The following is a 22,216-nucleotide window of genomic DNA, read 5'->3' on the forward strand; positions in this document are numbered from 1 at the left end:
GTATCCGCGTGAAGAAAGCGCGCGAGAGATCGCGAGAGGGAGCGCAGAGATCCGGGATTCCTGAAAGTAACAGCCTCCGCCCGCGATTGGTCATAACCCACGAGCCGACTTGAAGGACTGGATTTGCAGCGCAGACTGGTTTAGCAAGGTTTGCCAGCGATGACAAAGAAGACACGGCGTTATATTCGTTTGCAAATTAAGAATCGATTACTTTAACTCAACTGAAGACAAACTCCCTCTCCTTTTGTGAGCGGCAATTAAAATCATAATACGAATGTGGAATACAAACAATAAAATGATTTGAGATAATAGATGTTTAAAGACGATTAAGAGAAAAAAAAGATATGTGTGTATTTAATGTATGTGTGTGGCCTTGTTTAGATTGTCTAGAATTTAAATTGTCTAGGAGAGATAATTTTGGAATATATGGCCGCAAGAAAAAATTTATTAGTTTTCTTTAGTAATTTTATTGGAGCAGTATATTGTTAAACTGTGATTAAAATTGTTATATTTTTTACTGGAAAATGTGTACTCCTGATTATGCAAAAAAATACTATATATATTAATATTTATTCATAGAATTGTCTATTGTAATTATTTATTTATACAATTATCTATTCCAGAAATTACTTGAAATATATTAAAATAGATCATCATGCCAAATATGCATCTATTCAAAAACGCTATATAGATATTCACACAATTATATAGATATCCATACAATGTTTCTTCTTTTTTAAAATAAGTCTAATATAGTAATTTTCTATGTTTATTATGGAATTCTACGTTTATTACGAAAATTAAATATCAAATATTTTCAGTTTATCAATATTATCACGAAAAATAAATATAAGATTATCAGTTTTTAATTCAGCCATTAAAGGATGCTTGTGTAAAAAACAAGTGCATGTGCATAGGATTTATGCCATACAAATTAAACGAACTATATAACTAAGAATTAATAGAAAATAAACTTTGCTGTAAAAATCTTTTTATTTCGCAAGAAAATTAAATTATCAACATTCTTTAATAATCTTCTTTAGCTGGCCATTCACTTGTCATCTAGCCTATGACTCTATTATTGCCCTGCGATAAACATCTCAAGACCCGCAAAGAGTCGCGCTCGAGAAAATAATCCGATTGTGTCCAGGAAGCACGTGCTCGGCAAGATTATCGCATGGCAGAATGTCAAAATTAAACGATCGATGTTGGGTCAAACCTGTTGCTAACGCGACGAAATTTCTCCCCTCTTCCTTTATATCGATCGAACGGAGAAAATAATCTTTTCATGCATATTGCTTAAATGTTTACTCGTATAATCATCGATAAATCACACCACCTTTATCGCGGAGAGGAACGTGTGCCGCAGCAATCGAAGATAAATTGATTTCGAGCCTATCGACTTGAAAATCGAAGATAAATTGTCGTATTTCGTCGCCGATGTCAAAATAATTTTTCAACCCAATACGAGATTCAATAGTGCTATTAATACGGACGATAATCATTGTTTTAAGTGACGCGCGTTTCTTTCCGTTGCATTCGATCGGTTAAAGCGGCTCGAATAAATTTGCATCAAGGATAAACTCAAATTGTAGCAATATATAAATAATGTTTGCTCCGGTGTAATTTCTCTTTTTTTTTCAATTAAAATGCAATTTTCAAGCGATTAAAGAATGTTATTCTTGAACGGATAAATTGATGTTTCATTAATGTAACAAAACTTTAAAAAGTAAATCATAGATGATAGATTTTCTCCCAATTCTCCATTCTTCAAAATCGTCAGAATATATCATTTACGCGATTAAGAAGAATATTGTAATAACACGAAGTTTAAAATTTATATTAACAATTATAGCTTATATAACAAACACACACACACAGCAGAAAATATTGACATTGCAATATATAATCGAGAATAAATGTTAAACAAAATTGTTAATAATAAATATGTTTTTATTGTTATTAATATTATCTGTTTTCTAAAAGTAGCAATTTAAATTGCAATAAAAAAGCATCTAAGTAAATTAATAATATAAAAATTTTTTTAAGCATTAATAACTCCAACATTGGCAATAAGCATTTCGTAATCGTAAAATATGTAATATGGAGCCAAATAATTTTAAGGAGAAGATTGCAGATACCGGCGCTGTCTTTTATTCTCGATTTTTATTTGTGGTGAAATAAATCATCCGAGAAAGGAAAAAGGAGAAACAGAAAATTAATTCATCTTTCGTTTACAGAAAACGTCATGAAATATTTATCGGCGTGATCACAATTGATTACGTTGACTCAAATTACGACGTAAGTTAAAGCGTGTAATACGACGTGGCGCGTGTAACGTGCGCGATTAATTACGTTAATAAGCGAGCTGGTTGTCAGCCTGTCGATATCGAGGGATATTGCGAGATATCGCAATCGTGAGCGATTATCGGCAGACACAGTGCACTGGCACGATATTGTAATGTCGAAAAAGTGAAAAGCGTGAGAGGTGAAAAAGTTAAAAAATAGCTATTCTAGCTGCTCAATGATAACGATGAGGATGAACGCTCTTAAGAGAATGCATCAGAGTGAACAGACAATGTTGTTGCAACGTTGTGTAACGAGGATTGTCCGATGCAATTTTGCTGTACATACATTATCCCGAATAAACAAACTAAAGAGTAGACAAGAAAAATTCTTTTCTGAGAAGTTATAAGAGAAATTCTATATAGGTCATATCAAAACAATAGGTCACTGATTGTGAGATTGTAACCAAAAGATCTCTAATTATAAGTATGTAATTATAAGGTAAAAATGAATAGATATAATTATTAAGGTAAAAATATAAGGTAAAAATGAATAGATATAATTATTACAAATGGAGTATTACAAGCAGAGATTATTACAAGTAGATATAATATTATTACATAATTGCAATTATTTGCTAAATAAAAATGTCATTTTTATCACGGGCTTATGTACAATATTTCATATATGTTAAATGAGACTTTTTAATTTTTGAATGGAGAATCTAACTTTGTGTAGAAAGTATATATCTGCTAGTATGTAAGATCGATGTTGAAAGAAGAACATTAAAATCAACGATGTGATTATTATGTAATGACATCAATCAACGAATCGTGGTGATGATTAATGATTAAAAATTAATAGGTCATTCGTAAGCGTAATCACCTATTAGTCCGCCTATCCTCCGATGAATTGTAATGAGAAAGATATCTAAATGATTAAATTCTTTCATACAACAATCTCTTCTTTTCTCTAATATTTAGAAAGACATATTTCAATAATATACATTAATGATTAAAAATTAATAGGTCATTCGTAAGCGTAATCACCTATTAGTCCGCCTATCCTCCGATGAATTGTAATGAGAAAGATATCTAAATGATTAAATTCTTTCATTCAACAATCTCTTCTTTTCTCTAATATTTAGAAAGACATATTTCAATAATATACATTGATGAATGAAGAGAACGACTTGAATTGCACATCGGCATAATTAATAATACGACAAGAGAAATCCTGTTGACGGGATAAAAGCAATTGGAGGTATTGGGTGGAAGTAGGACTCTTCACCGACACGATTCGCATTCGTGAAATAAAAAAAAAATCATGCAGTTTTGTATACACACGACTTAATTCCAGGTAAACAAATCGAAACAAGAGATTCTTTAGTCGTCCACGGTATAGAGATCTATCCTCGTAACGAGGACAGATGTTGATGATGATGATCCTTTAGCGAAGGCTTTCGACATCCTTCACCTTCGGTATTAAAGAGAAAAACAGGAAGTCCACTCTAAATGAAGAATTTATAATTAAAAACGATAGTTCAAGGACATTGATGGGAACTGCCACTCGCTGAATAAATTCATTTGCAAGTATAATGTGTTGCTCTCTACGATAATTCTATTCTCATGTTATGCATATACGACAGAAATATCTCATGGTGTTTAGGAACATTATAATTATTTTTATCACTTTTGAGAGAAAATATTATTCAAAATATAATGTCCGGATAAAAAGTCAATATCTTTTTTATGAGAAAGAATTACATGTTATAAAAAAATTACGCTCTTTCATGCAATTGTAAATAAAAGAAAATTTAAAAAATAAATAATTCGGATTCGCTTTTTAAACTTTTTGGAGAAAAATATTATATTTATAAAGAAAAGTCGTGGTCATATTTGTCCCGCATCGTTCATTTCGCACAGCGGTTTATCCTTGGACATATGTTGGTTCGGATAAGAAAAAACACGAAAGTTTTAATTGGATTTTTTATTTCGGATTTATCGGAGAATCGCCCTTGTAACAGAATTAATTGACGCATTAAAGTGATGGCGCGACTTATTATTCGGATTATTTTACACTTATAAAATATATTGACGTTAATAAAATGCGCACTCACATCCACGTATCACTTATATCTTCGAATGACATAATACTATTAAAACACGCATAATTATGGCATATTAGAATACGTTTACATAGACATAAAATTAACTGCGACCTACTATACATTATTATACATATTAGTCGAGAAAATGAGCGGGAGATCGTTAGCTATTAAACTACACATGAACCTTCAACCAAATATTTCACTGCGAATATAATATAGGAATATAATAGGAATAGAATAGGATAACAGCACCTCTAGTAATTGTTTTTTTTTATTATAAATAGTGATGAAATAACGAGAAATCTTGTTCTTCTCCATGTAATAATGTCTCATTAATGTGATAAACTTTATCGATTATTAATCTAAAATTATTTTAATAATTGATAAAAAAAACTCTTGAAAATGCAATTCAAATAGTATATATAGTAACAATAATAATATAGTAAAAATAGTATAAATAGTAATATTATTTTTTAATATTGCTCTTCTCTAATGTCTTAATGTATTGTTAATATATTATATCAATCATTAATAAAACTAAATAATTTTTAATGGTAAATTTCTAAATAAATATTTTTACTGCTTATAAGTATCTTAATCGGACAAATATTATAAAACAGAAACTCATGATACATATTGACTATTTCAAAGTTACACGTGCAATAAGAAAATAACAATTAGCGTTTACGATTATTTTTACAATTATTTTTGAAGGGACATCAGGAAATTTGAATAATAATAAAAAAAACATATATATAAAAAAGAAATAAATTATATTACAGAGAAATTCTCTATGTAATATACACTTATTACGATAAACTCAATTGAAGAGAACGTGTGGAATGTTCTTCCTGTCAAAACAATATGATATCAAAATGTGTTTTTGTAACAACGAATGAAACTTCTTATTCTATCTATGGAAAGAATTCGCTGCATTTTTATGTCTAAATAAGAATCATGATCAATTTTCGTTCGAACGAGAAGCACCAAGTGATTTGAAGAAATCCAAATCATTGAATAATGTGTCAGTTGTGTGTGTGTTTATATGATCATTGTTTAACTATAGTTTATAATATATATATATATATATATATATATATATATATATATATATATATATTGAAAATAACTCGGCGCGATGATATATTGATAGAAAGGATCTTCGAATGGACTCCTGGTAGGTATTCAGACCATAACAAGGTCGTCCCACGAGCATACACGTAAAGTAAAAGTGCAGCGAAATAAAATGTGGGCTGTTACATTACTCGAGGCGATTCACCTACACGCAATTGCGTGCGCAAAACGCACATTCATCGCGGATAAGTGCAATAACCGATGTGCTAGATGTGCACATTTTTATATTTTCACCTCGAGTCATTGTTCCGTAATATTTTCACGTAAATATTTGTATTTTTCGACTGAACGACAATTAAAATCGATATAATTCTGGTGAAAACCACGCAAATGAATAAAAATTTAAAGAAAGAAAATCTACATCGATTTCCACGTTATAACAAGTAAATACAGAGAAATCTTTTTTGTCTTCCCACTGTTATTTTCGAAATACTAGTTTCTACTCCTGCTTTAAAACAAGTCTCTTCCGAACTTTAAAGGGAAATAACAATAAAATGAATGCGTTATTATGGTATTAATTGCATTTTTTATACATTTAATTAATATATTCTTGTGTGGCATATTGACAACAAAGATTAATGCAATACTATATGATAACTATTACTCAATTGTGCGATATAAATCGATAAATCTGTATACTTCAGTCTCGATGCAGGCATATCCAATGGACTTCAAACATGCTATCGTCGATGAATTCTCAAAGCAAATTTTATCTGATTGTTACGAGACAGATTATGAATTATAGGTATATACATCTTATATAAGTGCACTTATGAAGATCGAATGGATTTCAATGACCTGTTCTATAAAGCATTATTCTGCCATATACCCGTTACTTATCTAGCAAGGGATCTCAAAAATAGAACGCGGGGAGTCTTCGTTTAGCGTATGGCAGACTTCCTCGAGTTCGAAGACAAAAGTAGTGGTACTGATATTAAGTATACCTAGACATGCGATTTACATTTATGATATCGTTGATTGATAGTTTACATGAAATTTAATTTATGATATAAAAAAGATTACGTATAATCTCTATTCCGTATAATTTATAAAAAACAAAATAAATAAAATAAATAAAAGTTTGATCAATAGATATCTGTTAATTCTTTGACATTATTATACGCTCGCTTTCCATTGCATCAAATGTACTTATAAAACATATAATTTAAAAATAAAATAAAAATAAAATTAATTTTCAATAACATGATTAAACACAACAATATTCTTTATTATAATTGAATTAATTTTATCTCGACTAGAATTAAAAGATTTTTCTAAAAAGATTTTATTATTATTGAAAAGAATACTTGACATTGAGTAAAATTATCTTTAGATAAAGAGAAATTAACTTATCAAGAGAATATCATTGTCGTGATGTATAAATATGTAAATGTATAGATATAAATAGTATAAAAGTGTATGAATAACTTATGCTAATTGAGGCTATATCATACAATGAAAATATTCACGCCAATAATCAAAAGTCAATAAGAATTCTCATGTAGTATTTCCGATTGAACGTGATAAGAATGTAATAATACATATAGCTATATGCATGTGTTTGCATACTTCATACTTCATGCGTTGCTATGCGATATATATTCGTGCATTGGCAGAATATTTTGCGGAATGTCTCAGCATACGTGACTTCTTTTAGGATTCCGAGATTATTCCGAGATTATTTGCGCGCGTAATCAAATTGTTTTGCACGCAAACAACACTGGACACTTTCATTATTATTGCAGATAGATATTACGCATATTTGAGCAGAGTTCTCTTTGTGACTTTCATTGATTTTTCATGTGTTTTGCGATATAAAATTCGCTTTTTAATCAAAGCTGCGAATGGCAAACGCACCGTAATATCTATTAACGTTTCAGACTATGAGCAAACAGATTCGGCTGTTTAAATTGTTGGTGACAGTAGCTCTCAAATTTCATTCTTTCGCGATTTCTTCCTGTTTTGTACAAGATACATTATTTTTTAAATTCATATTTTTGTCTATTTTTCCTTTGTTATCGATTAAAATTTAAATTATCGAATGTTTTTTTCTGCTAACTTTTCGCGGAGAAAGTGTATCAATCGATATTAATAAAAAAAAGAGAATGGACAAAAATTTCAATTAACAGTCTCACTAATAAAGTGAGATCGCTTTAATATATAATATATAATTTATATATAATTTGATTTATTTTAAAAACATATGTTACATTTCTATTTTTCAGAAAGAAATATATGTTTTTCTATATCTCCACATATCTCTCTTTTTATTTTTAAAAATATAATACTGAATGTTCTTTGTCTTCTGTTCCAGCACTTTACCAAATTTCTGCTTGGCAACTACTTGGCAACTGGGGAGATACTGTTTTATATCATCGCGTTGGTAAACGTCGATTGAGCAGGATTGTCGCGTGATACCGCGGACGTTCGCAATAAATTTCGCGATATTTCAGAGACAGGTCCTGTTCCTACAAAAGAGAAAGAGAAAGGAAAATATTTCTCTTTCTCGCGCAGTCCTCGTTTTCGAGAAGAACGAGACGATACCTGTTGCTGTCGCGAGGATTATGATGATGGGAGAAAGAGAGAGAGACAAGGGAAAGAGAGGATACTTTATATCCATCCACCTCGTAAAACGTAATGGTTTAAGCGCGATATAGATACGATCAACACGGAACACAGAATGCCGGCACGACACACCCATATAAAGGATGATCATTCCTGTGATTGAAAACAATATCTTTTTTTTTTAATTTTTTAGATTCTTATCACATCGGGGAAAAATACTTTGCGAAAATACTTTTATCGTGTCGCGACATCGTCGTTTTCGCTTTTCAATAAATCCATTGTCGAAGTATACATAATATATGCGTAATTTGCATGTTTGGAATAAAAGCCAACAATCTCTAAATATTTATAATAATTTTTATAAGTAATATTGAAGGATTGCGATATATTATAATAGCGTTATATTATATAGATTCAATCTAATATATCGATACAAAATGTACATATGACGATCTATAATTCTCTTGTAAAGTTCTCGGCGCAACAGCTCCAGTTTTCACGTAGTGCATGATATATTATTTTGCACAATGATTCAATTCCTATTTTAAGGTCATACTTTTATTTTAACACGTTCAAGAGATTTTGAGAATCTCCATCATGGTTGATCACTTTATGACATCTTATGAATTTTATTCGTCTCGATGGCTACATAGCCCTGCAATTATATAAATGGTTTAGATTAATTACGTCAACATTAAATGTTTACATGTATGCTTAATATATGTGCATGCAGTCAAACCGAATATTCTTTAGGAAAAGCAATAAAAGATTTAAGCATACTATTGCGAAGTGCTCTTTCTTCGAGTTGTTCGATATGTCAATAAGGTATCGAGTTTTCTGTAGTGCATACACAAAGAATAAGAGTGAATCGTTTCATAGGATGTAGCTTTCTGCGGATGCAAGAGAGTTTGATTAGATCAAGCACATCGAAGTACATCTGCGCAAGTTTCCGCAACATAAAACGTTTTGTCTATTTGACAAAGAATGCATCTTTGCAGAGTCAGAGTCTACCATAAGGCAAAACTTTCCCCCACGGTGAGCCACTAATAATAATAGATCGTCGAGTACAATGGAGATTTGTGTGAAAGGTCTGACGTCTACGTTTGCCTTAAATGCCATGTATTAAGCGCGACCGATCACAAAGAAATATAGGAACGAACGTTCCTATGCGTCTCGACAGCTGATGGGAAGATGACGAATGCGCTCTCCGGGAATTGCCTCGTTAACAAATTCGCGTGACTGTCATTCTTCTTTTAAATATATAGGTCATCGCAACAAGGTAAGAACAATAAGACTGTGTGCCAAGAATTTAGAACCAGATAACTGGGCGTAAACAATAACAGCATGCACTTCGCATTCTATAAAGTAACGATGATCTAGAATATTTATATCGTCACTTTATATGCGTCTTTAGAATGTGAACTTATAGAATCAGATTTTAAATTGAACATCGATTCTATCAATATCATTTAATTTCAACTAAAAAACTGTCGCAAATGTTTTTTTTATATCATACTGTAAAAAAGCATTCTTTTTTATAATCTTATTCAAATCATGTCATTATTTCCAAGAAAAACAGATTAAATTTTTTATTAATAACCCGTATTTGTAATGCAAAAAGAGATATGAATACGCTGTTTATCGAAATAAAAGTATCTCGCAGTTGACGGATTTTATCATCGTGAGTACCTGTCAAGTGCAAAAGGACATGGAATGGAGATAGCGACAGGTTTCATGGAGAGAAGATTCCCTTAAGAAAGGAAAGACAGGGGAAAAAAGAAGCTCGCATTAACTCGTTCTTAAAGCAGGCGCAAACATTCACCTAGGTATCCACTAAGGAGGAGGGCACCTGGTGGGGAGGCCCCTCTGGTTTATCGAGGGGACCCTCGTCCTGACTCCTGGTTACAAGGAGAACGCGAAGGAGGGATACTGCGGACGATTGCGCAACAATGCACTCCGCCACCTGCACTCGTTTCGTCACAACGACTTTAACAAGCTCGACAGTGGTTGGCCGGCCGGCCGGTCTCTCGCATTACTTTCGCCAATTAAGCCTGCACAGTCAGTTGTTGTAATTTAACTTGCGAATATGAAATTCCAGGATTATTCGGAATTCCAGACCGACGACGAAACATGTCGCTGGCTGTTTAAGTCGCGGTCTCTCCCAGAAAGGCATATAGATGTGCATCGGTGAAATGCATTTCCTGCACAAATAGATACGCAGTCGATATCTTTTGGTTCTTGTTGAATCAGATGCTTTACCCTAGATATATAGATTTCTGATTACTTATTCATATTTTTTTCTCTTCAGTCAAATAAAAATAGAATGTTAATTAAATAAAAGATTAAACGCAATTTTTCCTTTACTTACAATATTCTTTGCTATTTAATATTGAAAATTTGTTAAAAAAGTGGAATCTAAGCGAGATAACAAATATGCTTCTAATGTAGAATTGCTATGCAATTCATGCCACTTATAATTATGCATCTTGTCGATCGTAAAGCTATCGATATATTTGAAAGAAGTACACACACACGATCTGTTTGATTATATTTTGTGATGCCAAATAAACATCATATTTAATATGACAACTATTATAAGGATTAAATACGTTGGTAAGAAATTAAAATTTAAGGATTAAATACATTGGTAAGAAATTAAAATCTAAGAATTAAATATGTTGGTAAGAAATTAAAATCTTTTTAAAGAGAATATTGACTAGTAGCATAGAAAATTCCAATTACAGAATATTTATCAAATAGTAATGAGGTTGGACAATCAAACACAACATCTGTAGAAAGAGAAACGTTGGTGAACATAAATTGTTCAATTAAGATGATACTCAATTACATTAGACAAGTTGCACGTGTGAATGGTACATGTAAATAAAAATAAAATAATGATATTGATTTTATATATATGGAAACTTTATCATACAATTTAAATAATAACTGGAACCTTTAACTGGAAACTTTGACATATAATTTTGTAAAAATTGTACTTTAATTATTATAAAATGTAAAAATCAATATCTTTTTAAATTAGATTAAAATTTTTAGAAAATCAGATAATAAACGTATATAATTTTGAAGTTGTTTGAAGAAATGAATTACATTTACTACTTGAAAACTTTCAGATGAATTCGATTTATGCGATGAAGTAAATTGTCAATTAAAAAATGTATCTCTCTACGAACCTTATACACGCGGAACAGACGTTCTTCAATCTGATTTAACATATTTTATCATAACTTTTGAACGTTAGTAATATGTGACTATTATTTTACCTATTGTAGGAGATATTACAGGAGATATTTTTCAGGGGATGAAAATGGACAGATGATAAACTTGACACCACTTCTAACAGGAAAGGTAGCCAAAAGATGTTGTGATATTCTATCCAAGGTACGAAGACCGTCACGAAGAACGTCGTCAATTAAATCTACGCCTAAAAAGCATAATAACTCATTAATCTGACGAAATATGAAAAATTCAACCTAATAAAGTTATTCACATTAATTACACATTGTACAATGCATATATGCTTTGATGTAGCATTGCTCAAGTTTTTATTTTTATAAACATGGGTCTGATACATATTCAATGCACACAATAATATTTTAATATGTATAAATTAAATTATATAGTAGCCCTCTCCCCAAAATAAATGATAGAAATTAACAAATTTAGTGAACTTAAAATATTCAGAGAGAAAAAGAACTAAAATTGCTATATACATTGTTATATACACGCACTTTAATTAATATATACCTTTTACAATAAAGTCTCATCTAATTCCCTAATGTTCTTATCCTTAAGCGTGATATCGTAAAACTTTCCATGCCTTCCAATTCCATGATGAATAAATTTCTTAGCGCCTTCAACACCTTCCTCCAATATCAAATGCGACGAGTTATCTTTCTCGAATTGTAATGCTTCTTCCATTGGCTTTGCCGAATACGCGGCAAAGTGCGCCGAGGTACGATCCGCCAGTAAAGACTTTTGCGGAAACTTTACGAGAGAAGATGCAAAATTTACTGCTACACCCAAAGCTGAAACAAATAAGATACATATTTAAGAATAGACATATATATTATTATCAATGTTTTTATATATATATAATTAAACAGAGTAATATATATATATATATATATATATATATATATATATATATACCTAAAAATATGATAATACGAAGCTAAATTTAATAACTTAACTCTATATATTTTGTACTGTGTCTTCTCTTCAAGTTTTTAAATAATGCTAAAATAATAATTTAATATACCTGTGCCACACGATGCATATTTATGTGCAATTCCCCACTTAAACGCTTCCTCTGCAGTAGCTAGTCTTCCTGTTAATATAAGTTCGATAGCTCTGGAATATCCAATCAGTGCAGGCAAACGGACGGTACCTCCACATAAAATTGGAATGCCAAAACGTCTATTTAAAAAACCCATCATTGCTGTATCCTCTATAACTCTTAAGTCACACATTAGAGCAAGTTCAAATCCTATTCCAACAACATATCCACTTAAAGCTGCAACCAATGGTTTCTTGGATAATTCAGTTCTATTTGCCTGTGAAGAATTAAAGAAACTTTTCTTATTTAAACTTTTCTAAATCAAATGATTCATTTTACAACTTTGAACATATAATACAAATATACCAATGGTCCAAAATGCGGTATATTTTCTTCACTCTCGCCGTCATAGTCTGCAATTTCTTTGAGATCATAACCAGCACAAAAATTGCCTCCTACTCCATATAACACTCCCACTGATGCTTCTTCATTATTTTCAAATTCATCCAATGCTTCTGATAGTAATTGTGCAGTTGCGGTATCTAAACAGTTTTTCTTTTCAGGACGATTAATACCAATTGTAGTTACTTGATCCATTTGAGTTACCAATATTGGTCTTTCTGAAACATTATTAAATAAATTTCTCTGTGAGAAAAAATAATTTCTTCAAAAAATACATTTTTTTTATAACAAAAAGTATTCTTTATGACAAATTTTAATACAAAATTTTATTAAAATGTTGAATTATACCATAATTTTTAATATATTTCTATGTGTCTATTGTTTATACTTTCATGTTATACTTTCATTTACCTTTATTCTTGTTGGAATTTGCATTTGCAGCTGGGTGTGAGGTTAGAGTTCGTCGTGCGTTATTTCTCAGTGTCCGAGAAAAAGAAATAGACAATTTCCTCAGAGAATGCATATTTTTTGCACTACAAATTTTTTCTACGACAAGTAAGTTTTAATACGAAATGTTATTAAAGGATTAAATTATATGATAATTTTTAGAACTTCCCAAATATAAGGCAAACACCTCTTTGCATACACACGCCACTTGCCTTTCCCACAATCGCCGGCGACGCCGGCATATCATTCAAACTGATATATCGAATCGTCGATATTATCGAATCGTCGATATTATCGTATAATCGATATGTCGCTATTTCAAATATATACCAGCAGAGAGAAGTTATATGTTAATATGATTATTTTTTATTTTTTTTGCAAGAATCTCGTTAACTTTAAAATTATGTTCCATAAGATAAACTATTAAAAAATATAAAAAAAATTTAGTTTCCATATATTCAGTATTATATTTATTGAAACTAAATTTTTTTATATATTTTAATAGTTTATCTTATGGAACATAATTTTAAAGTTAACGAGATTCTTGCAAAAAAATAAAAAATAATCATATTAACAACCCAACATTTGTCATTCGAATATTAATTTTCTATTAGATTTAATTTTTTTACTTATCTAACAATAATAATTATTGTGCACGTTTGATTATGATTATGATTTATAATTGTGGCATCAACTATTAGCTTAAAGTTATTTTAATAATTAAAATTTTTGCTAGGTGTTTAGCAATATGAATATTATTCAAACCAAATGAATAATTTTTATTTCTTTAATTTTAATATTATCTTAGTCTCTATAGATAAAAATAAAAATATCATACGTGGACCAGTATTCTGCTAGCCTATCTAATCGATATCGATGAAACGTATTTTCAGTAAATCATTGATGTGTATGAATTAAAAAAAATCAATATTATTTAAAAGAAAAATTCATTAAGAAAGGGAAGCAAAAATTTATTATTAAACAAGCTTATAACAGTATAACACAATAAATTAAATACGAGCCGATGTCTTTCGACAAGCGTGCGATCTTATCCAAGTGTCACAGCAACTACTTATAATATCATCGCCTTTGTAAAAAACGAACATAATCGTCAATTTATTATTGATATGAGCTATTTCCATATTAAAATGATATTTAACAGAATTGAACGATAAGAGATACAATCGGATCAAAGCAAGCATTTCGGGGCAAAAAAAACTCACTGCCATGATGAAGAGTAAAGATGGAGTTCACGCGGCATGATCTCTTGTTAATAATTCACATAAGCAAAATGATGAAATTATTCATAAAATATCAGATTATAAAATATCAGATCATGAAATGTCAGGTCATGAAGTATTATCATGAAGTGCAGAAAATGAAAACGTTTTTCATGATGAAGCGACTATTGTACATGATACAGGGTGAGTTTTATTTCGTGTGTCAATCTTTTTATCATGCGAGAGATTATTGACTGCATAATAAATCTCTTGTTAATAATTCATCGGGAATTGAACCCGAGTTTTTCGCTTGCTGGGCGACTGCTCTTACTACTGAGCTATTCAGCCTCACACCGACATCCCTCTTGTCTATTTGTTTATATCTATGGAAATAATGAAACGCGATCTTTTCAGCTCCGCGTGAATTAAATAAATTGAAAAAAATTAGGCTCTATATGTATTTAAACAACACGATAAGAAACTAGCGAATAAGAGCCACCGCGGATGGTAATGCGTAAAAATTTTTAATTGTTCGCGAAAATTTAAACGTGCACGATTATTGACTGCATAAATTGATCGGTACATAAATATCAATTATTTGGATCGACCGTATCAAAGGCCTGAATATAATGTGTAAAATTAAAGCAAAGCCGAACGTATGTAATATAAATATTATTATTATTATTATTATTAAAACTACGTATTTATTATTATTATTAATATTATTATTATTATTATTATTATTATTATTATTATTATTGTACACATTATAATCGGACCTTCGATACGGTCGACCAAAAAAATGAAAGATAACTCAAACGGTTGAATTTTTCTGATAAATAGAGAAACTTCGAGAAACATCTCAAACGTGTAATTCAAAGGAAGATCAAATTATTTATGGTATTTATGGTATTTTATCCAATATAATATATTTTACAATTTTATATATTTTAAAGATATTTATTATTAAAATAACATCACAGCATTATGTATTTTCACTCAATTATACTGTTTTGTAGACTCTATTTCATATTCACCTATTGAAAACAATGGTAGTAAAAAGAAAGATATTATTAACAAGAGATTTATTAGAATAGTTAAGTTTTAATTCTTTTATTTCTTCTTTAGTGCTATTGTGAATAATATCTTTCTTTTTACTATCATTGATTTCAATAGATGAATATGAAATAGAGTCTATATAAGGCTAGATTAATTTTTTTATATAACTCTGTAATTTGTAGATTCCAGTTCTGAAAGAAGCAGTGAATTTAAAGTAGCATTATCTTCTGCGAAACAAGAATTAAATTGGTGTTAGAAATATAGATCGATTAGTAACACAAAAAAGAGCAGGTACGGTTTGCAAATTAGAACAGCTTAAAAATCCATTAACTAAAATAAAAGTAAGTATAAGAAAATATTTAATTCCCTTATTTAGTTCACTTATAGTTTATATAGCAATATTGAAAGAGGAGAAACAACTACTTTTATATGTAATAATTGTATATTTAAATTAATAAAATAAATATTATGAATAATTTCTGTATATACAAAAAGAAACATTTTTCTTAGATATAAAGAAAACTTTTTTTTTAGTTATTAATTACTCAAAGAAACATTGAAATAGTACCTGATAAAGGAAGAAGACTACATAAAAGTATACGTGAACAAGAAACAGAAATTGAGAAATTGACACTCGAATTGGAGAAAACACTTTTAGTACAAAGCTTAAATATCCAAGAAAGTAAAAATCAATTAAAATTTAATAATTATCTTTAGAAAACACATCCTAAGAGATTCTTTTAATAATATAATCATTTGCTACTAACATTAAGTACTACATATTTAATCAAGTATCGATATTATATGTAAATATATTTTTTTCTCACTTCAATGCAGTCCTTTACGATCTATTTTTGACAGTAACGATCAACGAAACTCAAACTTGATAAACGCGCGCCCGAAGATAATTCAGGCTAACGATCGTTTGAAAGAGAGATGAAGACGAGTCAAGTTGAAACTGGGAGATGTGGGATCAGCTACCGGAGCTGATACTGACGCAGATATTTGGTTACCTGAATCGGGCCGATCGTGTCAGCGTCGGTCAAGTCTGCCGATCATGGAATCGCACGTTATCCTCGCCGGTGCTCTGGCGATCCTTCACAGTCCTCATCGATCGCGAGTTACGCGGTGACTTCCCTTTAGCCGGAGAATTAGCCGTAAGAGAATTTTGCAATAAAGACTGACAGATTGTTTTCAAGTTTAATTTAAATCAACAACTTGCTTATATTAGAGAACTCGTATATAAAAATTGAATCATCTTCGTAACGTGATCGAATTTGGAAATATTGAAAGAAAGTTCTCTATAAGTTAGCTCAACACACATAAAATAGATAAGTAAAAAAGAAAAAAGAATTGATTAATAATATGAAAAACATTCGTTATTTAATTTTCTTATGATTTTAAATTCTCAAATATATTGCAAATTTTTATTCAAAAATATATTGCGAATTTTTATTGAAAAATCTACAGATTCGAGAGAGAGAAAAGGATTCCTCATTGGCATTTAAGTCATTTTAATAACTGTAGCCTTGATAATTGAAATTTCTCATATAGTTTATTATGTCATATCATCGGTGTACATCGGATTCGGTTGATTAAGATAAATTAAATTTATTGTCAAATTTTACAGGCGAAATATGGACAGTATATGCGCAGCCTGGAACTTGCATTTTCACGACCTTACATCTTACCAAGGCAGATGAGAATTACGCGCAACACTCAAGCTGAAGCCGGTGCTGATTTTCTCACGATCATTCGCGCTAAAGATGTACAGCTGCGACAGCTAATATTGACAAATTGGGTATTCGGCTACAAATGGGGCAACAGGGGAATGCTGCTTTGTGCCCTGGCGAATTTTTTGCGGTGAACACAAATTCTGTCCTCTTCTTTTCCTATCAATTTTAACACAATCGAGCGAATTGCGAATTGCTATTTAATTCTCAGCGGTCAACGCAATCTTGAAATCCTGAGCTTACTGAACGCCGACTTTGGTGTAACCGACGTTTTGCGATTATTAGGAACAGTTGCCAAAGGATCTGGCGAACGTTTAGTCTCTTTGGATCTTCGCGGTGCTTTCAGAGAGTGGCAAGCTCCTCATGATAATCCGAGGTTCGGAAAAGCGGGGAAGAAAAACATAATTTATTAATAATGAACAGATACACAAATATAATGTTGCATACACACACACACATAATATGATCACGATAAAATAAATTGTGTTAAATAACAATATCTATCAATATCATATACACGCGCAATTTCAAGACAATTTGCTTACAATAATTAATGTTATTTTTTAATATAATTAACTTAATCATGTTTAATTTTAATTATTTTTTATGATATTAAAATTGTTAATTTTCATTATTTTCCAGATATTTGCGTTTGCTGAGTCGTTTCCATGCTCTAAGTTTGTTGAAATTAGACTATCCAGCTCTATCGAATCATGCTCTGAATGCTCTTGCGAGTGGAACAGCAACGTTAAAAAGTCTGTATATATCTGTGAGAGATTCAGACTCTAGACAACACATGGTAGCGGATGCTGCTTGGCACAACTTAGTGCTAGCTTGTCCCGATTTGACAGTATCCTATATTATAGGTATAATAGAATGTTGCTATTATTCTAAGATTGTATTTTATCTGCATTAAGATCAGGTCTACCTTTAAGAATTTTTTTTTTTATTAAGATTACATTGATTATATCTCCTTCATGATTTAAATAAGTTAGATTAATAATTTTTATTTTTTTATGTGTCTTTATAAAAATAAAAAACGAAGCTTAAATTAACACAAGAATACATAGGTTTAGTCTGTTTTTATTAAATTAAATCACATGTCATATTTCTGGCAGATTTATGAGAATTTCATTGCACCATTTATCTTTTCAAGTTTGATTTTCAGTGAATATCTCGCACTACGAAGACATGTATTACTTGCTATTACCCAGTGTCCCCTTAGCCAAGTTTCACATGTTCAGCGGACACGTATGGGATCAGAGCAGATCTCGGAATTTTAGAAGCACGATCAATCTGCTAATTACTCAATACACGAATACATTAGGTATTTCATAAACTATGCTTTTTAATTAACTTTCAGAATTTAAATATTAATATATGCATTTATTAATGTATATTTTTCAATTTATTAAATAAATTTTAATCAGTTAATTTAAGTTTTCCGATAAATTTCTCTCTCTCTCTCTCTCTCTCTCTCTCTCTCTCTCTCTCTTTTATGTTTAACATTACCTAAATTATCAAAGAGAAGAGATTATTTAATAACGAATAGCAAAAGATATTTTCTTTTACAGTCGAAGTTATACTGCAACTTAGGAACAATCGCGAATTACTCGATGATTTACTAGTATCCATGTTGATACATTGCAAGCGATTGACGAGATTGCAATACGATGGAATTATAAGAAATTTCGGGACCTTGCGCGAAATATGTCAACTTCAAGCTGAATGTAAAACACGTAAGTAAGAACATTTCGTTATAGTATCAATGCAAACTCAATCGAATGAATGTGATTACAGATTTTAGGATGATACATGTGAAACCTCGGAATATTAATATCCAAAATCGTGCTATATTGAATGATATTAATTATCAGTACGATCGTAAAATGCATGAGCAAGGAGTCGATTTCCGAGTTGAAGATCCTACCTCGATCCTATTCTTCTATTGATGATTGGTCTTACTTGCATCAATATTTTTGAGTTTTTAAAGAAATGCTTTACTTTACTTTGATATCAATGTTTTATGATATTTTATTTCAAGAATTTTTCTTTATATATATATATATATATATATATATATATATATATATATAAAACAATATAATAAATTTTAAAAATTATCTAAAAATGAAGTTATATTATATGATTGTAATGTATAACAGGATTATAATGTATAAAAATGTAAAAAAGTATTAAAATTTATAATTAAAAGTGTCGAGGGTTAATATAATTAGACTCTCTCTCTCTTGATTTCAATCTTAAAGAATTTATGTTTCTGTACACATGTTTGGATAAAGTGTGTAAAAATATTTGTATCTAAGTATCATTACATAATTTAATTTTTTATTTATTTATCATATAATAATTGTCGATTTATTAAATAAATTTATATAAATTCGTCAAATTTATCTCTTTATATAAAAAATCGGCGTATATAAATTTTGCATTATTTAATCTGTATTTTTACATTATTCGTAAAAAAAACTACTAATTAACAATATTAAAGTGGCGATTATTTATAAAAACATCTATAATATATTAAAAATAATATTATTTATAGGAATTGACTTACATTTTAGAAGATACTATAATAGATTCGCATATAACGATGAATATTATACAATCAAATGTCTGTATACTAAAATATTGTGATCTCTTATGCGTAAAATTTATAAATCAGTTAAATGATTGCAAAGAGATGTTCTTCTGCTGTTCTTTTGTAGATTTCTTTCGCTATAAGAACATGCAACGAGAAAACAGAATATTTTTATTCTATACATGTAGTATAAGAATTCAATTGAGAAAAAGTGTAGCAATAAGAACGTTATTTGATGACTTTATAATACAGACATCTATTATACATACGTATTATGGTTGAAAATATTTTATTATAAAAAATATATAAAAATGTATAAAAATAACTCTAAATTATATGTATATCAAAAAATGTATCACATTTCTGATCGTCAAATACTTTTAATGAAAAATTATATTTTTTATTTTATGAGACAAACGACCTATATAAAACTTAAAAAAGCTACTTCACGCTACGATATAATTACGTCTCTTTTAAGCAATAAATGTGTCATTACATATTACTTATAATTAACATATATATTATAAGTATATACGATTAATGCCACGGACAGCTTTTTTTGTTACCAAAATGGCGAGTGATATATTCATCTATCATTTTGAAATAAATAATTTTATAATTTTATAAATAATTTTATCCCGAATCATTATTTTTTTTTTTAATTTCATCTTGGCTCGATATTGCCTAATTATTTAGTTAAATCTATATATTTTATACCTGAGCCGTCAGGTTAGTTAATTTATTTTAAAATTTCAGCGTTTATAGATTTATTCATTCATAAATTCACTAAATCTATCCAGACAACGCAAAGAGACCTTTGAAGAATTAGAAAGCGTCTTTAAATATTTATATGATATTTCTCAAATGTTTGTGTTAACTAGATCTCTTCGTCGGGGGATTAGCTTATCAATCCCGTAAGTGCAAGTCTTCAACGACAAGACTTCATATGAGTATTAAGAACAGTTCGTGTGATGAAACCCTTACCGCATCGAGGACAAATGTACGGTCGTTCGCCCGTGTGATATCGCTTGTGAACAACCAACGTGGATCTCTGCGTGAAAGCCTTGCCGCATTGGTCACAAGAATACTTCCGTTCTCCGGTATGTATGACCTTGTGGGTCCTCAGCAGGGTCTCGCAAGCGAAACATTTGCCGCACACCTCGCAGGTGTACGGTTTTTCGCCGGTGTGCGATCTGTGATGAATTTCGAGGCCCTTCGCCGTCTTCAGCTCCTTACCGCACTGTGCGCAAAGATACCTACGTCTCTCGTAGAGAGACGGATCCCCGTGGGCCTTAATTTTGTGCTGCTTCAGCATCGATTTGTATTTGTAGACCTTATCGCAAGCATCGCACTTGTGTTCCGGTCCGTTCTCATTGGATTCCTCGATTCTCTCATTCGACATGACTGCAGGATCGTAGTGGTAGAGACGATTATGCTCCTTTAAGCTACGTAATATTTTCTTTTATAATCTATATCGCGCGCTCAATATCACTTTTATATTGTAAAATTAATTGTGATTTAAAGTCTTGATAGGACTTTTTAATTAGAAAAGAAACTTGCTCCTTCAAGGCAGATCAAGAATCGCTAGAGCATTTTCTGTCAATAGTAAAAATCAAACTAAGAGAGTGGATATTTTTATATATTGAGATATGATTTGAATATTTGAAAAATCTTGTTGAGAATTTTGAAAAATCGAATTATAAAACATGAAGAAAATATAAATAAATTCCTATGTTTTAATTGCGATCAGAAAGGCATACCTGTACACGTCATTAAAGATGCTACCACACGCGCTGCATTGTTGATACTGCATAAAATTGTGCATCGTCGTGTGCGTGATTAGAGCGTCCTTGTCGACGAAATTCTCGCTGCAAATCTCGCACGTGAATTTCGAGGCTCGATGGTGTCGTTTTCTATGCCTTTCCACATCGGTCGCGTTAACACCCATGAAATTGCATTCGTTACACGGCACCGTTTTGAGCGTGTGCGATTTTTTCACGTGGGCGTTAAGCATGAATTGCTGGGGATAATTCTTGCCACAAGTGACACACTTGAAGGGTCGATGAATGCCGTGCGCTATTCTCAGATGAGCGACTAATCTTGTAACGAAGTGGAATTTCTCTCGACACAGCTCGCAAATTTTCTCGCTACCTTCGAATCTGTAATCGTTCAAGACAGCAAGCGTTTCCATAACGAACTGTCTCTTTCTAATGTTTAATCATAAACTATTTAATTAAAATGCCTTCAAAGAGATTATATTGTTAAGTACGTTTTTGAATAAATAATTGTAAACGGATGTAATTGAGTTTCTACATAGAGCTACTACAAATCATTAAATAAAAATTTATAAAGTTTTATTAA

The 22,216-nt window shown here is 30.5% G+C and overlaps 3 protein-coding genes across 5 annotated transcripts; 1 reads left to right on the forward strand and 2 right to left on the reverse strand.

The window, feature by feature from the left end:
• Window positions 1–8,693: 8,693 nt before the first annotated feature.
• Window positions 8,694–13,466, reverse strand: LOC105257056 (carnitinyl-CoA dehydratase). 3 transcript variants are annotated; one of them, XR_003122910.1, is made up of 7 exons: window positions 13,209–13,466; window positions 12,762–13,015; window positions 12,378–12,672; window positions 11,864–12,144; window positions 11,380–11,540; window positions 9,918–10,296; window positions 8,694–8,750 (listed from the first exon to the last, which is right to left on the reverse strand). XR_003122910.1 is itself a non-coding variant. In XM_011267407.3 (5 exons), the coding sequence occupies exons 1-4, from the start codon at window positions 13,318–13,320 to the stop codon at window positions 11,867–11,869; spliced, it is 939 nt and encodes a 312-aa protein (XP_011265709.1). In that variant the 5' UTR covers window positions 13,321–13,466; the 3' UTR covers window positions 11,195–11,540; window positions 11,864–11,866. The 3 variants fall into 3 exon arrangements, 1 of the variants encoding a protein (XP_011265709.1); XR_003122909.1 differs by lacking the exon at window positions 8,694–8,750 and having other exon boundaries at window positions 9,733–10,296; XM_011267407.3 differs by lacking the exons at window positions 8,694–8,750; window positions 9,918–10,296 and having other exon boundaries at window positions 11,195–11,540.
• Window positions 13,467–16,487: 3,021 nt separating this feature from the next.
• Window positions 16,488–19,240, forward strand: LOC105257055 (F-box only protein 39-like). The gene is made up of 7 exons (XM_011267405.3): window positions 16,488–16,680; window positions 17,154–17,386; window positions 17,468–17,632; window positions 17,899–18,122; window positions 18,425–18,583; window positions 18,831–18,995; window positions 19,057–19,240. Exons 1-7 carry the CDS (start codon window positions 16,489–16,491, stop codon window positions 19,206–19,208), a joined length of 1,290 nt encoding a protein of 429 aa, XP_011265707.1. The 5' UTR covers window position 16,488; the 3' UTR covers window positions 19,209–19,240.
• Window positions 19,241–20,587: 1,347 nt separating this feature from the next.
• Window positions 20,588–22,099, reverse strand: LOC105257050 (gastrula zinc finger protein XlCGF62.1-like). Its single transcript, XM_011267398.3, has 2 exons — window positions 21,616–22,099; window positions 20,588–21,300 (listed from the first exon to the last, which is right to left on the reverse strand). The coding sequence occupies exons 1-2, from the start codon at window positions 22,044–22,046 to the stop codon at window positions 20,784–20,786; spliced, it is 948 nt and encodes a 315-aa protein (XP_011265700.1). The 5' UTR covers window positions 22,047–22,099; the 3' UTR covers window positions 20,588–20,783.
• Window positions 22,100–22,216: the final 117 nt, after the last annotated feature.

The sequence above is a fragment of the Camponotus floridanus genome, unplaced genomic scaffold, assembly GCF_003227725.1.
Source record: "Camponotus floridanus strain SB8 unplaced genomic scaffold, Cflo_v7.5 scaffold26, whole genome shotgun sequence".
Classification (NCBI taxonomy): domain Eukaryota; kingdom Metazoa; phylum Arthropoda; class Insecta; order Hymenoptera; family Formicidae; genus Camponotus; species Camponotus floridanus.